The 19,330-nt window shown below is 37.4% G+C and overlaps 2 protein-coding genes across 2 annotated transcripts; one reads left to right on the top strand and one right to left on the bottom strand.

Annotated features, from left to right (window-relative positions):
* The first annotated feature begins 3,284 nt into the window (after positions 1-3,284).
* LOC121942252 (N-acyl-aromatic-L-amino acid amidohydrolase (carboxylate-forming) B-like) lies at positions 3,285-11,476 on the top strand. The gene is made up of 7 exons (XM_042485398.2): positions 3,285-4,305; positions 7,506-7,732; positions 7,897-8,089; positions 8,786-8,879; positions 8,968-9,075; positions 9,595-9,707; positions 10,897-11,476. The coding sequence occupies exons 2-7, from the start codon at positions 7,506-7,508 to the stop codon at positions 11,089-11,091; spliced, it is 930 nt and encodes a 309-aa protein (XP_042341332.1). The 5' UTR covers positions 3,285-4,305; the 3' UTR covers positions 11,092-11,476.
* Positions 11,477-11,813: 337 nt separating this feature from the next.
* Positions 11,814-18,664, bottom strand: LOC121942440 (claudin domain-containing protein 1-like). The gene is made up of 5 exons (XM_042485642.2): positions 18,537-18,664; positions 17,059-17,575; positions 16,402-16,509; positions 15,759-15,896; positions 11,814-13,943 (listed from the first exon to the last, which is right to left on the bottom strand). Exons 2-5 carry the CDS (start codon positions 17,342-17,344, stop codon positions 13,723-13,725), a joined length of 753 nt encoding a protein of 250 aa, XP_042341576.1. The 5' UTR covers positions 17,345-17,575; positions 18,537-18,664; the 3' UTR covers positions 11,814-13,722.
* Between the last annotated feature and the right edge of the window lie 666 nt (positions 18,665-19,330).

The following is a 19,330-nucleotide window of genomic DNA, read 5'->3' as shown; positions in this document are numbered from 1 at the left end:
AGTAAACTTAGATATTAAAGACATTTTGCATTATTTCATGTCATTAATAACACCACCAACTGTGTATAAATGTGGAAGACAATCAATCTGTCTTCTGATGCTTCTTTAACAACACATACACCTCAAGTATTTGTGGAAGTTGGCTACTGACTGGACATGTGAGATTTCTCTAAAATGTCTCACATCAGAAGAGAGGCTACACCTTCAAGACTGTTCATGAGATGACACGCAAGACATGCCTGTTTTGATCTTGTCCTGTGGCCCATCCACATTACATTTGTTCAGGGGAAATGTATTTGTGACTGAGCCAGAAAAAAACATCTCTCCAGGGCTCCCATGTTGTTTAACTGCAAACATTACAGACATGCAAATTTTTGTTGGATGTCAAACCTTTTTTCCCTGTGAGATACCACACAAACTGGCATGCAACTATTTATGGCCAGCTGGCATAGCAAGTACTGAAATGTCAAACGTGTGGACAGCTGGCAGCAGGGGTGGAAAAGTACTCAGATCCTTTACAACAGCAATACATTTAGGTCAGGGGCTAATATTGAAGAACACATAGAAATGAGAATATACATAGAATTTTCAGACACCAATCATGTTTTTTGAAGTCACTAGTGGCTTTTTTAAACAAACTGTTGCTGTTTTCTAGTGGCTTTTTAGGCACAAAAAGTTGTTGTTTAATTACGGAGACACCAGTAATACTACTTTTCTCACCAGGTTTGTGGTCCCCAAAACCAGATAGACAAAACATAATCTAATCTCTATCTTTTTTAGAATATTTTTGGCTTGTGACTTTATTAGAAAGGACAGCTTAAGCATGACAGGCGGGGAGGGGTAACATGCAACAAAGGGACACAGGTTGGAGTCAAACCTGAGGCCGCTGCAGCAAGGACATCGACTTTGCAAACAGGGTGCCTGTTCCACCATGTAAGTTAAATGGAGTGAAGTAAAAAGCACTTCCTGTGAAATGTAGTGAAGTAGAAGTATAAAATAGCAGAAAATGGAAATATATTCTAAGTAAAGGATAAGGACCTGAGTAGGTGTACTTTTGCACCACTAGAGGGCAGTAATTGTAATTCCTCCACTGTGGAAAACTCATGCACTTATTGTTGGGCATTAGAGCATTTTTGCAAGGTTCAAACATGAGGGTAAAATGTGTATGCATGCTTAATGAGTATTGTGACTATCACAGACACATGTACATGAACACATCCTGTGAACCAACAAATCAAAACTTAAAAACATGCATCATATAACTTTTAGACCAGCAGCTCAAAAGGAACTGTGGAATGGTCTTCCAAAAAAATGTCTTTGTGATGTATGTCTGTGAAAAGCAATATATAAATACATTTTACTTACCTAATTTAACTTAAAATGCTGACTAAAACATCTATTTTGAATTAAACTGTAACAGTACAGGTTTGCTTTAAATTATAACATTCAGTCAAAGGTCAGATGTCAAGGTTAAAGTTCAAAAGAGCTAAACATAGAAAGAAAGTCTGCTTTGCCCGCAGGAATTAATTGTTAAGTTTAGATATAGTTTTCATGACTTTGATGTAGTTAAAGCTTGTTGGGTCTCACAGAAATGAATTGAATTGAATTGATATTAAATGCATTGGATTTATCTGAACTGACAGAAAGAACAAGTGAGAGAGAGTGAATGAGTGAGAGGAAGCAGCTTATGATCAAGTGACTGATCCGACAGGATTACATGTCTAAATGGAGCTTAGGACTTCCCTTCAGAGAGAGAGAGAGTGAGAGGAATGGAAGAGACTGGAAGGGTTATAAGGAGAGGAAAGACATGAGATATTGGAGGTAATCAACATTTTGACATTTACTAGATTAGTGGATTCCCAACCTAGAGTTCAACACCTGTCCAGTGGCTCACAAGATGCATCTATTGGTTTTTAATCTTTTATGTTTAAGCATCTATTAAAATAGTAGCATGACATGTTCAGAGGTGAAAACTTGTAACTCATACTCTCTGATGATTCCTGTGACAAGGGAGTCACAGGCAGATATACTGCTTTATTTTAAAGGACTGCAAGCAAAAATGTAGACAGATTAAAGATAAAGCATTTTAATTTAATCCGATTAGGCAAAAAGATGTTGATGATTTTAAAGTAGCTTGTGCAAATAGCTCAAGTCTGAGCAATAAAGACTGAGCACCATAAATGAAACTAGAATTTAATGAATACTGCAAATTTCAAAACGCATGACAACTGTCATGTTATTTGCACAAAGTAACATAATCTTAGTTGACATTTTTGAAAATGCTTATGATCCTATTATGAAAAGGAAAAACAGGTTTATTTCCAAGTAGGTTTTCACATACAAAGAGTTGGCTTTTGTGTTTGGTGCATAGTCAAGAAACATTAATATAGAACAGAAAAAATATATATACAACTACTATTTAAAAAGTACATAAGCCTATATTTGTCTTGCTATAAAATAACTTACCTGGATGAGGTCTTCTTGATAAATTCAAGTTGTTTAATAAAATGGTAAGTGCATCCTATACATCTATCCATACGTTCATTTCCAGCATGAATTTTACAAATAAAGTCACTCATACAGAACTTGAACTCATAGTGCCATAATTACAAGCAGATCACAGCAACAAATAAGCTTAGAGAGAAATACTCGACTTTCGACTTTCAATGTTCTCAGCTTCCTCCTGCCCTTTAAATACTGCCAAAAGAGCTCTTTTGATGTGTTTATTGCAACATTTAAAAAAAATATATAATATTTGCAAGGTTTCACCATAAATATCACTTTCAATCGATGTGATCAGTGTCTCAAGTCTCAGGAACTTGACTTACAGTAGACTGCTCACATTAGCTCCCAATCAGCTTTATTAAAACAGTTCAATCCTAGTTCAGTTTGCGGTGATGGAATGTTAAGTACATTGTATGTAGGTACAAATTTGAGGTGCTTTACTTCAGTATTTTCTTCTCATGCCACCTTATACTTAAACTACAATACAGTTTAGCATCCTTTTCACTCCACTACAATAATTTGAAAGCTTAAGTTACTAATTACTTTTTAGATAGACATACAGACATGTGATTGGCATTAACCAATATTTTAAGAAGTTTCAAAAACCAAACAATTAGTTGATTAATTGAGACAATAATCGGCAATTAATTCATAATAAAAAGAAAAAAAAACGTTTACAAATTAGCTCCACCCCAACTAACTACAACAGTAAAATCCTGCTTTATGAGTCAATACATATAATCTAATATATAATAGTCTGACAGCTACAGGGGACGTTTCCTGCATTTTACTTTGAATACTTTATACAAATGTTCTTAATTTATATTTAAATACTTTTATTTAACAAACATTCTAAATGCAGGACTTTTAACAGAGTATTTTAATGTGTGTCATTAGTACTTCTATTTGATTGACTGACTGATTGATTATAATAGATTAAAATACAGTATACAAATGCACAAATAGTATTACAATTTGTCAGGATACCACAATAAAACTACATGATTTATTGCCTACAGTGTTGGCTACGAGGCAGGCAGAAATATTGAATGATATGCATTTGCTATTAATATCAGATTTTTACACTAATACACCTAAACAAAACATAAAAATATCAATGTTATACACTGAAAAGACAATGAACCTTAGAACAATGTGTTCTGGAAAGGAGATTTCATTAACCTAACCTACTTACTTACTTTTTTTGTTATTGTATTTTTAACTAATCAGCTCTGAATTTAAGTAAAGGATCTGAGTACTTCGTCTTCCACTTTCAGTTTATGAGGGAAATGAAAGACAGACTCTTCACAATAAATCAAGCTTCCTTCATGAAACACCCCTCAGCTGCTGTGAACCTCTGTGGCCTCAGCTTAGTATTAGCGAAGCAGCTTAATGTCTTGTTGCTGTTGTTGTGGCACCTTAAATTTACACCTAGTCCACAGGGCACTCAGAGCGGCTCCTGCTGGTTTGGTGAGAGAAAGCAACTTCTTGTTGTGACGCAAAATGTCTAACTGCTTGAAATTTGAGCTCAAGAACATAAAGAGGAGGGCCGCAGGAACAAGAACACACCAGAGAAAGGAGGGCCTGCTCTGAAAGGCTGTATAAAAAAATGCGGTCTGGTTTGTGTTATTCATTTTCATCTGTGCGTGTGAATGGTTAATGGCTCTGACTGGAAAGTGGTTTGCCGAGTGCCTGTATTGCTTTGCTGGCAGGTTATGAAATACTGCATTACCTTCTGTCTGAGTTCAAAGGTTGCTGAAGTCCAGTGAGTGCAGGGCAGGGCTGGATTTTGAAAGAAAGGTAAGACCTGCTGCCTTCTTTCATATATTTCATGCAGATTTTCTTGGTAGGATTGATTTACATGTTGTTTTTCTCTTCAGGGTGATCATGTAGCTTGAACTGTGCAGAGCAGCACTTTGCTCTAGTGCAAAATATATACAGACGGTCAGCTGGTCATTAAAAATACTGTGTTCATCTGCGCTTGTGTGTTTAATGTGCGTTGAAACTTTTGTTGAGGCCGACTGCTATATCTGAGACAGTCACACTTTGAAACTGTGTCCCACTATTATGTTTCTTCATCACAAATGTGCCTCTTTTGAATGAGTCTTAGGTGAGGATACACTGAAGCGCTCACCATTTTCAATTTTACCAAGTTTTACTGCAGATAAAGTCATGATTGTTGTGTAATAAACATCCAGAAGAGAGATGTGTCATGTAACAGAAAGAAATTTATTGTCAGCGCAATTTCATTCTTGTGTATCGGGCATCAGTTATGACTTCCCCTATTGACTTATTTTATATCATTACAACTGTTTCACTATATTTTGAATCATTACCTGCCTGCTAATGGATGCCCACTGAAGGTGTTACAGTTGTTGACAACTACATGAATAAACATTTCTATCTGCTGACAATTACATTAATGTACTGTATGTGTATGTATGTAGCAAATGTTTTTAAATGTTAAATGGGAGGGTAAAAATGAAGTGTTGCTACTGTTTTAATTAAAATGGTGTCGATAATGTGCAGGAGTTTATTACTTTCACCTGTTGATTCTGTAAAATGCAGATCGTTGTCATATCACATCAGTCAAAGATCAGAGCTAAACAGGGACAAATGAGTCAAACAATTGTACTGGCAGCCTATTGTTGGACAATTGCTAAAAGTCAAATAATCATGTTTATCATTTATTACTGAGGAGAAAATAAGAAACCTTGAGGATAAAATACTTAAATCTAGGTTTAATAGAGGGAGTGTTAATAAACAGTTAAACTGGGACAGTGAATGAGTTTCTCCCACTGGTCAGAGCCTCTAACAGCAGATGTGTGACCCCCTGCGTTTTTTTGATGTTGACACTGCTGAGCAGTGGATCTTTTAACTATTCCAAAATGAACGTTTAAGACATTACACTGCAAAAGTCTCGGGAAGAAAAGAAACAAAGGCACTGGCCACTCTTTAAATGCCCCAAGCTGGAAACAAAAGCCTATTTATCTGGTTATTTAAATTTTTAAATGGTCTTGTTGAGAACCACAGACAAGTTGTAATGAGTCGAAGAACCTTGATGGTTTCCAACTCTCAGGATGCATCAATTTATTAAAACACTTAAAGTACTTCTCCATGGTCAGAAGCCATCTAAAATCATTGGCCAAATCAAAAGAAAGATAACACAAATGTATACAGTTATCATCTCTTAATTACATATGATTGTTTTTAAGTACCCATATGCAATAGTAAGTAAACCCATGTGTTTACTTACTGCAGTGTTTCCATTAAATGTATAAACGGTGTACTCCACCTTAAGGCTGCTGTAACAGCTTTATGTGAACCTGTTTAACTTGTTCTTCTTAAACACTGCTGGGGAATCAATGATCTTTTTGCAGGTATTATTCTTTTCAAACTGCAGTTACGGGTCTAAAAACACTCAAGCAAATCAATATTAAAATAATTCCAAGAAGAACTCTGTGGAACCTAGCAGATAGGAGACAATGTATTTTTGTCCGGTTAAGAGCAATCTAAAATGTTATGAATATTAAAACATTTTCTGATGTTTTCCCTTCATTTCGCCCAAATCAAATGACTGAGATATAATTTAGGTACATATGGCATGCAAAGTAGAATGTTCAATACAATTGCAACTGATACTGGATACATTTTTAGATTTAAACTGCAATTCCCTTGGTTTGGATTAGAAACTTCACCTGTGCCTTCCATTTACTGCTTCGGTTCAAAAGACAATAAAACTTAGGAAGTAATCTCAAAGTAATGAGAAATTCCCAAATGAATTCTAAAGTGAATGCTAACACATTATTTGCAAATAATAAAATGCAAATACCACTTTAAAAAGCCACTTTTTAAAGAGTAGAATATTTTAGTCCTATCATTATTTAGCAGCTTTTGATGAGTGTTGGAGGGATTTCCTTTAATGCTTGCTCATTCACAAATTAGGCTGCAAGTAATTAAAGACCTTACTCCCTGTCAGTGATTATCTTGTGAATTAAACAACCAAACGTTCACACATTAGGTTTATAACTTTACTGGCAAACAAACAACAAAGGTCAGGATATGAGCTGCACCACCAAAACCTTAAACAAATATACAAAGTTAACAGCTGGTACCTCATTCACTGAACAGTCCCTCTTGTCAAAAGTAAATGGACAACCACAGTTTGTTGTGTGTTCAAGAAGTCATCTGCAATCATTCACAAGGACCCTAACCCTAAAGCAGTGTTTTCCACTACACAAACCTACTGACACCCGCTATCATCTGTCTTTTTAATGTGATGGGAAAAGTTACAATTGGCCTTCACACTCAAATGACTATGCAGTAGTAACAGGTATTTATCAGTTCCGGCTATGTTCAGCATTCAAGGACACATAACATTCGAGTGAATGTGCTAATTTTTGCCCCCTCACCGGCAAGATGCAATGGCGCACCACTACAAAAAAATTACCTTTGTTTCGAAGCAGTGTTAAAACAGAGACTAAAGAAGTAAGGCATAGTCACCTGCTGATGAGCCATGTACACAACTCTGGCCTACTGGCAATGGGGAGGACTTATCAGGTTCACTCGTGTTTAAGAAACCTGTGTTCATGTACTAATTTGGGTGGAAAACGAATATAACAGACTGAAACACTATTTCAAGAGGGCCTAAATTCTAATGTTGCATTTACATGTGCATACCATTATTATCTAGAGGTCCTTCAATGTGTCTAAGACTGGGTCAGTCACTTATAAATTAAATGACCCACTAACTGAGCCAACAATACTTGTTGCACTTTTCACTCCAGTTTCTGACCAGAGGCTTAACCTGATTTTACCATCCAGTCTCAGGTTACTCTTGTTTACCTGGTTTAACATGTATACATTCGGTTTTGGCAAACTCAATAAATGTTTACCTTCCCTGGTTGTTTGGTTGTCTTGCTGAGCGGTCAGATAGAGTAAGAATACATTAAAACAGGATGAAGGTCCTCTAACAACCTATTTGTTTTTACTGCAAACAGATGGAGCACATCTCTTCCCCTCCACTGTCCAATGTTGCCATTTGCGGAGGCACCCATGGAAATGAGTTGACAGGGGTGTATGTGGTGAGGGAATTGCAGAAACAGAAGATAAATCAAGCTGGATCTGTTTCTATAACCACTGTCCTATCAAATCCACGGGCTGTGGATGCTTGCCGAAGATACACAGAAACAGATCTCAACCGTTGTTTTACATCTGCCTTGCTAAGGTAAGATTAAACAGAGAAGTTTTGGACCACCACCTTAACATAGATAGTTTAAGTAAGAATCTGTACATCTGCAAACAGCCTTGTAATTGAAAAATAACACTAAAAACAGCTAGACGAGAGTATGTGTGTAAAAAAAAACTCATTAGCCATATTCTGGCTTCTAGTTCTCCAATAACAGACTCTACACCGTATGAGCTGAGGCGAGCTCAAGAGTTGAATGCTCAGCTGGGGCCTAAAGGAAGCCAAGAAGCTGTGGATCTGCTCCTTGACCTCCACAACACCACTGCCAACATGGGAATGAGCTTAATCCTTTACTCCTTTGACTGGATCCCCTTGCACATTTACAAATACATGAAGGTAAGAGCTGCATGTAAACATCCAGACAATATTTTCAGGGAATGCAAAGCAATGTTTTGCGCCACCACGCTAATGTTAAAGAAACAGTGTGTGAGATTTAGGGGGGTTTATGGCATCTAGCAGTGAGCATTGCAGATTGCATCCAGCTGAAACTTCTCCAGGTTAGGATTCCTTTATTTTTTATTGTTTGGGAAGTTTTTAATAAGAGCTGAATATCCATAGAGGTCATCTCCTCTTCAAAACAAACAAGTCCAGTGATTTAAACTTGTAAAACCCTGAATGATCAAATTTCATGTAAAAAAAAAACAAAAAAAAAAACATGGTGGTGCCACATGGCGGACTCCATGGACAAGGAGAAGTCAGGAGATCACAAGTCATTGGGATTTATGCTCTGTGGGCCATGTTTGTACTTATATCATGACAGTCCGTCCAGTTTTTGTTGAGACATTTTATTCTGGACCAACTGTTTATGTTTTTGCCTCTGCTCAAGTACTCTTTGGTTTATGTTTTCAAAATGCCTGACTTGTACAAGTATTATAGCACTGTATATGTTGTTTGTACTTCATAGTAATTATGGTCTCAAGTAAATACAAATCAAGGGCTATGGTCAGGATAAATTTGTACATGTGTTGTAAGTTTAAGGTCCAAGTGCTGAATTAAGGCATGCTGTAAACAGTCGACCCATCTGTTTTCCAGAGCAAGATGACCTCTGCACCTGTGAGAGCAATCCAGCTGTATTTATCCAATGCTGATGCTTATTCCCTGGAGTCAGTGGGCAAACATGGCTTCAGTAAGTGCGTTGATTTGTCTGTCTGCATCTGAATAACTGAACAGATATAAGCGTATGATGCTGAAATTGTTTTTCCTGTTCTCTGCAGCGATAGAGGTCGGTCCTCAACCCCACGGCGTGCTCAGAGCTGATGTCTATCACTTGGTGAAAGAGGGAGTGGATCTCACGATAGAGTGGCTTCAGAAATTCAACACTGGTAAGAAACAACCTCTGGTATTTAAAGGCTCAGATTACCTAAACATGTTTTGAACTTAATGTTCAAAACTCCTGATGGCCGTGCTTTTTATGGAACAGCCTCCACCTGAGGGTCAGATCAGCAATCTGGGTTGATTCTTTTAAATCTTTTTATTCTCAAAGGCATTTTATTGATCCTTCCTTGTCTTGATTGTTCTTATATTTTAACATTTTTGATGACTGATGATTTGAATGATTGTTATCATCTTTTTGCACATTTGAGAAATTTTATATGTATATAGTTTTACTCATTTAATCACTTATCCTGAGTGGTTGCTAGACAGGGTGATAATTTTGGTTTTACTTGCCTCCAAGATGAAGGGTCTAGAAATCTAGAAAGCATATATATTATCAAAACCACAACTACGTGATACAAGGTTTTTTACAATTCGACTGAAGCTTTTGAATAACCTCAGCACCTCTGTAACTGTGAGCCTTCTTGAGTACACCACCGCTACTAATTACTGTCCTTTGCCAACAGGAAGCACTTTTGAAGGAGGTGAAGTGGAAGTTTACATTTTTGAGAAGAGTGTAGACTACCCGAGGGATCCTACAACTAATGAGATTACAGCTGCCATTCACCCTGATCTGCAGGTACAGGACAAGGACACCTGCATGCATGAGAACTTAAGCCTAAACTTAAAGTGACTATAATCTATATTTTTAGAATAAAAATGCATCAAATTAAAAATGTTGATGGCCTCATGCATGGTGATTAATCTACAGAAAGTTACCTACAGAGTCTGTAGCTCCCCTTGGCTTTATGGAGCTTTAAACTGAGCTTCAGATCAGTGTTTCGCTGTCGGGCACAAGCAGGAGGCTATTTGCAGCAACCTCTGAAAAACCACATTATGCTACCTATAGACACAAAAAGCTGGTGAACACAGTAGATCAATTAGCAACTGAAGCCGCCAAATAATGCTAATGTTTCTACATACTGGATGTGTAAACTATCAAGTACCTGCTGATAAGTTTGTTCTCCATATCAACCTAAAAAGCTGATATGTTCTGTTGCCCCTTAGAGGCCACAAAATTAATTATTACAGCCCATTTACCAGAAGAAAATGCTTGCATCAAACCATGCATAGTTCACATTTACATGTTTCTTACGTATCATGTAAATGTTTCTATGGTGGGGTAACATATAAGCTGACTTTTGTCATTGAGAGGTGGACTGTACGGCAGATGGCATATGACTTAGGTGACTGGCCTGCTAAGCTGCAGTGCACATCACCAGAGACGACTGTCAACCAACACCACCACTTGCCAAGCCTAAGGCCCCAGACCAAAACCACACCATGGGGCCAGAGTGCAGATCTTATACAGTCTATGGTGCAGGCCACTGCTCAAAACCAAAAACAAAAGTTGCTTTTTGGCAACCCTTCACAGTGGGCTTAAGGGAACATCCTTACGTTTCCTAAGGGCTTTCAGTCACCAAACCTGGGTTTTTTCATGACTGGTCCCTGCATTTCCAGTCTTTTAAGCCTAAACATGATCTTTTCCTAACCACAAGTGATTTTTATGCCTTAACCCAACAGTGTTGTTGAGAAACTTAAAGTTTCAGCATTCACTGCAAAGTAATGTGCAAAAGGAACTTATGTGTGGTACAATATAAATGTTTTTTTGGGGATTTGGTTGGTTATTGCAGGTTCAGCTCTCAGCAATTAAGTGAATAAGCCAATTTCCCCAAATTGTTGGACTAAAAATGGTAAATGCCATATTTTAATTCAAAAGGTCCCTTGATGCATAATGACTAACCCACGAGCCTTCTCTGTTTGCCCAGGATAATGACTTCAAGCTTCTAAAACCAGGCGACCCCACATTCTTGTCATTTTCTGGCGAGACGGTGAAGCACGAAGGAGAGGAACTCTACCCTGTCTTTGTAAATGAAAGTGCCTACTATGAGAAAAAGATTGCTTTCCATTTAGCTAAGAAGGGAACTTTAACCCTCCCGTCTATAAGTGTGAAGAAGGACTGAGAGTACAGACAGAATGAGTACACAATGTGGCTGAGACTTTCAATTCTAAATAAAGGAATAAAACATTAATGCGTAAATGACATGTATAATCATGTTTTAATCATTTTAAAAGACAAAATGTGCAAACTTATGCAATAATGATTAGACATTCTACAGGCTATTAGATGATTACCTCCTCATCCTGTTTGGCAATCTAATATAGCAGCTCTGCAACCCAACTACATCTATGAGGCTTAAAGAAAAAGGTTGTGTGTGATACCAGAGTTGTTTTTGCACCAAATTGAATGATATTGTACAAGTGCAATGAGCACTTTTGTTTGCACTGTGGAAATGATGAAAATCAACATTTTTTAATAAATAGAAACATCGAACAGTTTGAACAACGTGATGGTGTGTTTTGACTTTTTCATTTACTAACCAAGTACTTTTACTTGGTTTTTATGTTGGTAATTGTACCTTTACATATCTAGATGATCAGTACTCTGCCAACCCTTGCATACAAAGTACAGCTGAAGTCAATGAGGATGTCTAATCATAAACTAATGTATTGCACTGCCATCAGAACCATGCTGCTATGGATAAAAATACCACTAGCAAAGCACCTCCTTTACATTATCATACTGGTAAGATGGTGATGGTGTTTTTAATAATTCTTTTACACTGGATCACCCACCCATCACAAACAAACATACAAACAAACAAACAAAACAAGGAGTCAGAGGTCAGCAAATGTCAAATTTATCAATACGGAAATGAGGACAGTGTGCTTCAGAATACATAGAAACATTTACAAAAGCCAGAGTGTATTGACACATCAGACAAGTAACAAAACATTGTGACACAAAAACATCACAATTTGTGTTCTGCTGCTAAGAAATTTGTTATTTTGGAATTCAACACGCAAAAAGGTAACAAATTCTGTCACTTTGCACACAAATGTAGCGTGAAGATGTAGATTCATTTAGATTTTCACTTGCAAATTAAAATTTTGCATTTTCAATTGTTATTCAAAATACCCCCTTCACCCTGGAGTATCACCAACAAACATTTAAAAGGCTGATGAAAGAACTGATATTTGGCTGTCAAACCAGTCAGTTAAGTAACTGATGAAACTGAGCTCTAAATAAACACAGAACTGAAATTTCAAGTAACTCAAGCAGCAGAATTTCAGTATAGCAAATGCAAAATGGCAGTAGCATAATTTGGGGATGAAACAATATAATATAAATGTTACAAAGAGGTCACAGGTGTGCTCGAGTGGCATTGAATCAGTTCAGTTTTTTAACATTCAAATAAACCACATTAAAAAATAAAAGCTCTATAAACACAGGTGACATTGTGAGATGAGTGGTTACATTTTTAGTGACTGACATTTAGTCGACACATACCACAGACTAAAATCAACAGTAACCACAGATGACAGAAGTGTCATCTTAAAAGGCATGCACAGCAAAGGCTTAATATTTAAGATTATGCAAAAAAAAAAAAAAAAATCACACAAAAAACATTCTAAAAAAAATCCAAATATATTTATCAATATTTTTCATGCACTAATAGAGAATGCTACCCTGTCTTGGATAACTGCAAGTCGGAAATTTCTGTGCAAGTTTGTAACCTATAAACAAAATGATTCAAAGGCATAGTTCACCCAAAAATGAAAATTCAGTCATTATTTACTCACATTTATGTTGATGGAAAGTCTTTCACATGTGCGCACTGTCGCAAGACCAACAAGAGCTTGTGGTCTCTGAATGCTGTTCTTTACATGCTACACAGAAACATTCCCCACACACAGTGATTTTAAATTCCACAAACGGACTTGTTGCTTGCTGCTAACTCAAGAAGTCTGTCTCTGTGTGTGGGGTAGCATGTTAACACTTGCATGCACATACTGCTCGTGTTGCTTTTGGATGAGCCCGCACACTTAAAATCATCTCCAACATCAGGAGCTGCAGGTTACAACCTGCAACAAGACCGAAAAAAATGAAGCCAGTGATGTTTTTCAAAATGACCTGGCACATTGGGGCTTCAGGTCACTTGGATTACTATAGATGAGCACTATGGAGACATTTTGCTGTTTTATTGTGTATTTTTTTAATGTTTTAATCTGGTAACAATTTGCTTCATTTGTTTGGGAGATGAGTGCGCCTCTTTTTTTCTGTGAAACTCCAGCATTGTTTTGTTGACTATACAACTTCACCTGACTTTTCATCACCATGAGGGTAAGTATACAATAACTGAATTTTCATTTTTGGGTGAACTATCCCTTTAAGGGCAATGTGGTGAGCAGCTTCAGAAACAATGGCAACTAAAAAAAAGGCATTTAAGTACAGCACATCAACACAGTTAACACCAGAAAAAAATCCACTATTTCTGGGTGTTAAAAAAAACATTAAAGAACATGCTTTAGATAAGATACAAGTTAGAGACGCAAGAAAACAAAGGTGAAATAACAACACAAAGGTATAACACCCTATTTATGAGCACTTATGATGATTAGCTGCAAAGTGTATTCCTGCTTAGGTTTGTGATATCATGTTATTGTTTTAGTACAGCTGTGCACAGCTTTTTGTTTAGAAAGTGCTGAGACAAGTAGGCTGTTTTAAGGTAAGCTGTTGCTGAAGTCTCTCTTTAGGCTACCCTGTAAGCGGTCATACGAGTGTAGTTTTTGCGATGACTCCTGGCCGCCCACAAGAACAAAGCAGCTGCCATCATCTGCAGAGGGAAGGAGATGAGGGCGAGGTAGAGGGACCAGCCCAGCGAGCCCTCCACCCCATCTGGTGGTGGGGAGTAATATTTGAGCAAATCTACCCCCGCCAGGAAACAGCAGACGGTGCCCAGAGTGCACAGACCTGATGAGTAGAAAAACAGCAAATTTGAAGCTCTATGTTGTATTTGTGGAGGTATAAAGGCAGTAAGATGAGAGAAACACAGGGAATTTGCATGTTGTGCCAGATGGAACTAAACAGCAACCACAGAGTTAATAACATACAAAGTTATTTTCTTATTTACCACAATCAGGATTTTGTTCAGTGCATTACAGCAGAGGCATAAATAAAGACATAAAGACCTACCCTGCTAACATCTGAAGAACTCACTAAACTTTTGTGAAATCTAATATTAATTTCTAAGGCAAACTGCATATATCATACTGTAGCAATGCCCAAATATTTAAAGAGTGACTTTTTACACCACCATCTAATAAAAACATTATTAACAACATGAGATGAGTAATAATGACTGATCATATTATATGTTTTATTCACAGCAATAAATCAAAGCTGAAGAAAACTTTTGGATATTTCTACTGGAAAAGTAAAAAAAGTCAGGTGGAGATGAATGAGGAAGAGCTCACCTTACAAGAAGACGGCCACAAGTTGGGCTGGGCGTTAAATCAAATTTAAATACGATTACGGCCTCCAATGATCAAGATGAAACCAATATCGTGCTGCAGACCATTTCGCAAAGATGCTCTTGGATTGTCTTCTGTTGTAAATCCAGCGCACTCCTTTACAGTACTCCTTTACAGCTGTGCACACAATGTTACCAACTTGGAGACTTTCTTGCTATATTTAGCAATTTTTCATTCCTTCTAGTGGCTTTATTTCTAAAAATGGCCCCTTGCCACAGCAACTACTGCATGTTCAGCCTACTGAGCTCTCTCTACATTATGAGGTGGAGCTCTCTAGATGGCTGCCAACATTTTCTTTCAGACAGAATCTCCCAAATGTGTCGATTAGAGAAATGAAAAAAAAAACAAAGCAAAGTGGAGTCCTTCTCCCAGCAGCTTTAAGCCAGCCTTCCACTGCAGATTCGGGCCATGTCAAAGTAATACCTAATGCTATAGAGGGTGTATCACTGCGGATATTCGACCACAGTCCTAAATACTGTACAGTGTAGAGAATACTCGATTATGGCATGCGTTCAAAGTGCTTGAGTCCCACTTGAATGTGCCTTGATGTGCATTTTGGTCAGTCTGTTGTGCCTGCCCTGTATAGACAAGCGCAAGCTGCAGTTCAAAAGTTATCAACAGATGAGAGTCTTATAAAAGTGAATTACAGAAACTGTTGACATTTGTGTTATTTATTTTTTCTTACTGACAATATGCCAGTATTTGAGTGCTTAACTGTTACAGAAGGCAGTAAGGCCAATGAGCCACTGCTGAACTCAACTCAACTTTTTGCCATAAGTGAGCAGCCCGAGCCACGAGCAGCACCACCAGGCTGACTAACTGGCTTCAACACAATAAATGATGCAGCTCTAAGAGCTAAAACTCTGCGTGAGTTAAGGTTAAAATTAAGTTAAATGTTTACAATGTATTTAAATTTTAGTAGATCTTTTTCAATTAGTGTTATTTTAAAGAACAGCATGGCAGCAGCTCTGCCTCTGTCCACTCCTACATATATTGTTCGTTAATGAAGTTGTTTGTTTGTCTGATGGGAGTCTCTGCCTCTTACGATCAGTCATGGTGGCTGCTACAGTACATGCCACCCTGCGTCTTTATTTGTATTTGCCTGTGTACAAAATTGCCAAGATGGTGTTGAGCATTAAACTTAAATCTAGGCGTACTTTCTGAGGCCTGTGGGTAAATTCACGGATGCCATTTAATGTCCATTGTTTTCTATGGTTTATGGCCAGAAAGGGAAATATGCATGTACTTCACTTACCTGCGAGTAGATGGAGCACTCCCACCCCCAAGGTGGGGGTGAAGCTGCGGCACAGGCAGGCGCAGACCCCAACAAGGCCACCAAGAAACACCAGAGCCAGAGACACCAAGGGCAGGAGAAACTGGCACCTCCACAAGTCTGCACAAAGAGAACAATATTTACTAAAACAATCTTAAAACCTGCATACAAAAATGTTATCTGATGATGAGGATGACAGGTGCGTGTTTAAACAACAAAGGGACCAAAACAGAGTAAGATGATCATAATTTTTCTGACTATTGGAGGTGAAGAGGCATTTTTGGAGACTAAATTTAAGAACTTCTTTAACAAATTTGCCTGATGCACATAAGCCTGAGCCAATAAGCTAATATTGATAGCAGATGAAAAAAGTAGTTTAGCCAAAAATTGCTTCTCAAGTAAGTGTTTTCTCATTGCCTGAGGTATGACTTTGATATTGGATATCTAAGTGTCATGCAGTTTTTACTGCTGATAAATTAAGATTTCAAATTAAGTTGTTCCATATCTAACATCAGTAAATGATACTTTGAAAAAAAGTTCACAAACAGAGGTAGTGGCCTTCAAGATGGTCAAACTTGGTTAAAATGGAGGCAGGATAACAAGAAACCATAAAAACAAGACTCACATGTTCTCAGCAGATCTTCTTCGCCGTTGTTGTTTCCTGAATTTTTGTACTTTGGACTGAACTGCTGAGGAAGTGTGAAGCTCACACACTGTGTCTCCATCTTCGGATCTGAAGTCAGAATCAGAGACCACAAATTCAACTGAGCTGTTATCCTTTACAGACACACGGTGTAATGTAGGGATGGGCAGCATGAAGATATACAGTACACCCATAAACAATAGAAATGTGTAATTTCTCCTAATTTATACTGAGGTAGATATCCCTTTGATTTACAGTGGTTGCACAGCAGGTGGTGCTGCAAATCAATGTATATAATACATTACTGAATTCAGAGTAGAGATGCACCCATTGAACTTTTCCTTTTAATTTTCATGCAACAATTTTGCTTCTCTGTTATGTATAATCATATTTTATATCTGCTTTATTTGATGTTTCACTGAAGCTCAAGACACCAGCTGTTACAGCTTCCGTATTTTATGGAATGAAAAATTCTAGATTTCTTCATTTAAATTACATATTTGGTGTCTCAAAATAATTCATCTACATAACATGAACTTATAATGGAAGATCTACCTAAAAGTGTTGGATTAAAGATTTGAAACTGAACTAAGAAGCAATGTGAAAGCTGTGTAGAGATGTAATATTTTGAGGTCATACCTGGCTCTTTGAACCAGTAGGACTGGCTGGGCACCATTATGCACCTCCACCACAGTCCCAGTGTGCCGTTCAGGCGGAACATGGTCTGGCTGTAGGTTTTCTCGTCAAACTCTCCATTGATGAACACCTCTCTGAGCTCAGAGGAGTTGCTCCCCTCATGTGTAAAGGGTGGGCAGCTGTACTGGTACCAGTGCTGAGTCCCCACAGCCACAGAGAGATACACTGTGGCCAGCAGGCTCAGCACCGAGCCTATGACCAGAGCTGTGGCATAGCGATTATCTACCATGGTCTGGGTGAAGATAGCTCAATTTGAGCTTGTGTTTACCGGAGAAACTGTTCTCTGAATTTAGAAAAAACAGTATTGCTTTCACTGTGTGCTGGTTAAAAATGATATTTCCGCTTAGTGTTTAGGCACCACGGCATGTCTGTAAACTGTTATCAGGTAGTATCAGAGTCTATCTCAACATGATACTTTATTATTGCTGCATGTAGTCCCAAACACAGGTGGATTCACAATCTGCAGAGAAAGAAAAGAAACACACAGGTTAATGTTGAGGTAATTTTGAACAGGGTCCTACAACTTAGGGCAAGTTAGCTTTAAGACTTAAAAAATGCATACCGCTCTTTTAGAACAATTTTACAATAATCAAAACTAAAGAAAAATAAATGCGAAAAAACAGCTATTACTTTGAGTTGGGGACAATTGATCCAAATATTTATTTCAATATAAAACATGATTATTTTTTCTTTTGTTGTTCAAGTTAAAACGTTAGGTGATTTAAAACTTTCTAGACTGAAAACATGAAAAGCAATTCAATTTTGTTATCATAAAGGTATCAAATCCTTGAAAAAAGCTCGGCCACTTGATTAGATGTTAAAATGTATCTGTGTTGTTGGTTCTTCTATACTTATATGCTTGATGTTAAATTGGGTAAAGTATTTTTAAAAAGTAGATATTATCTTTTTTTGTGTGTTTTTGAGATTTTAAGATGCAACAGATGCACTTTAGCGACAGATAAGATCGTAATAATAATTTAGTTCAAGTTTCACGGAGCCCTGCACCACTGTCTGGGCATTTTAAGAGTTTTGAAAGCCTGCTTTGTGACATTTTATCACCTATTAAGGCCTTATTTGTAGATTAATGAATTTTATGCCTTTCAAGACTTTTTAAGGATCCACAGGAGCCCTGTGTAAAGTGTCAAATGCTGTATTGCATCCTGTTTGCGTGGTCGGTTAGCTGGAAAGCTATAAATGACACCAGTAAGGTGTTTTTGGCTTTTTACAGCTGTTTCAAACAAATAAACAAATGTCACGTTAGCTTCCCCAACTGTGCAAACAAGTTAGCATCTAACAAGCTAGCTAACACTAGTTATCGTTAGTTACAGCTGGAAACGTGAGTTTCGAGACTTTTAACGGACAACTAAACGTTACATGCTTCAATCAATGTTTTTCTTTTTGATTATTTATTAATGTTTTACCTCATGGTTGGATAATATTTCCAAATATTCGTGTTATTTCTTCTGCTCGTTGCATATCCAGCTGGCCTCCGCCCTCTTCTTCTACGTTTCTAAGTTCCTCTTCTTCTTCTTCCCTTTTTGACTTTGATAGGCGGCTGGATACCGCTGGATCCTGGAAACGGCATGTTGATAACCAGCTAGTTAGCAAAACTACTGCCGCCTTGCGCTTCGGAGTGTAAAATACATTGCAAACTCTGCTCATTAATCCTGTTTATTAATGTGCATTAAAGAAAAAATAAATAAATACAGCTGTAAAGCGGTAATTACGGACTCAAGCCCTTCCTTAGTCTGACAGAAGGATGCAACTTAACTGCAAAAATCAAATAAGCAAGCAGCAGTAAGGGGGGTTTAAGCAAGTTCTTATTTTAAAAAACAAACAAACAAACAACTAATTAAAAATTAAAGAATAGGGTCCTTCACCATATCTCAGAGGGGAATATTATAATTTTACCACATTAGAGTCAATGTTTTCCTGTTGATGGACAGCTGATGGTTTCTGGTAAAAGTGCGCCCCCTGTGGAAACCAGTGTGAATTACAAGCAAAGCTGCAGGCACAAATATACTGATTAAACAGTTTACGGGGCTTTCCTCCAGTTTTGTTATTTCAGTTGAAATATATTCATAAAATAACAAATCAACTTACCATTTTTAATTTATTTTTTTACTGTTAATAATTTATTTGAATTTATATTTATTTTATTACATTATTTGTATATGTTCATTATAAATAATAAAGCCTTTGTACTGTATGCCCC

The sequence above is a fragment of the Plectropomus leopardus genome, chromosome 3 (assembly GCF_026936395.1).
Source record: "Plectropomus leopardus strain MGB_pleo_1.0 chromosome 3, ASM2693639v1, whole genome shotgun sequence".
NCBI classification, from domain to species: Eukaryota; Metazoa; Chordata; class Actinopteri; order Perciformes; family Serranidae; genus Plectropomus; species Plectropomus leopardus.
Note: the sequence above shows the minus strand (reverse complement) of the source record. Positions and strands in the feature narration are given on the sequence as shown.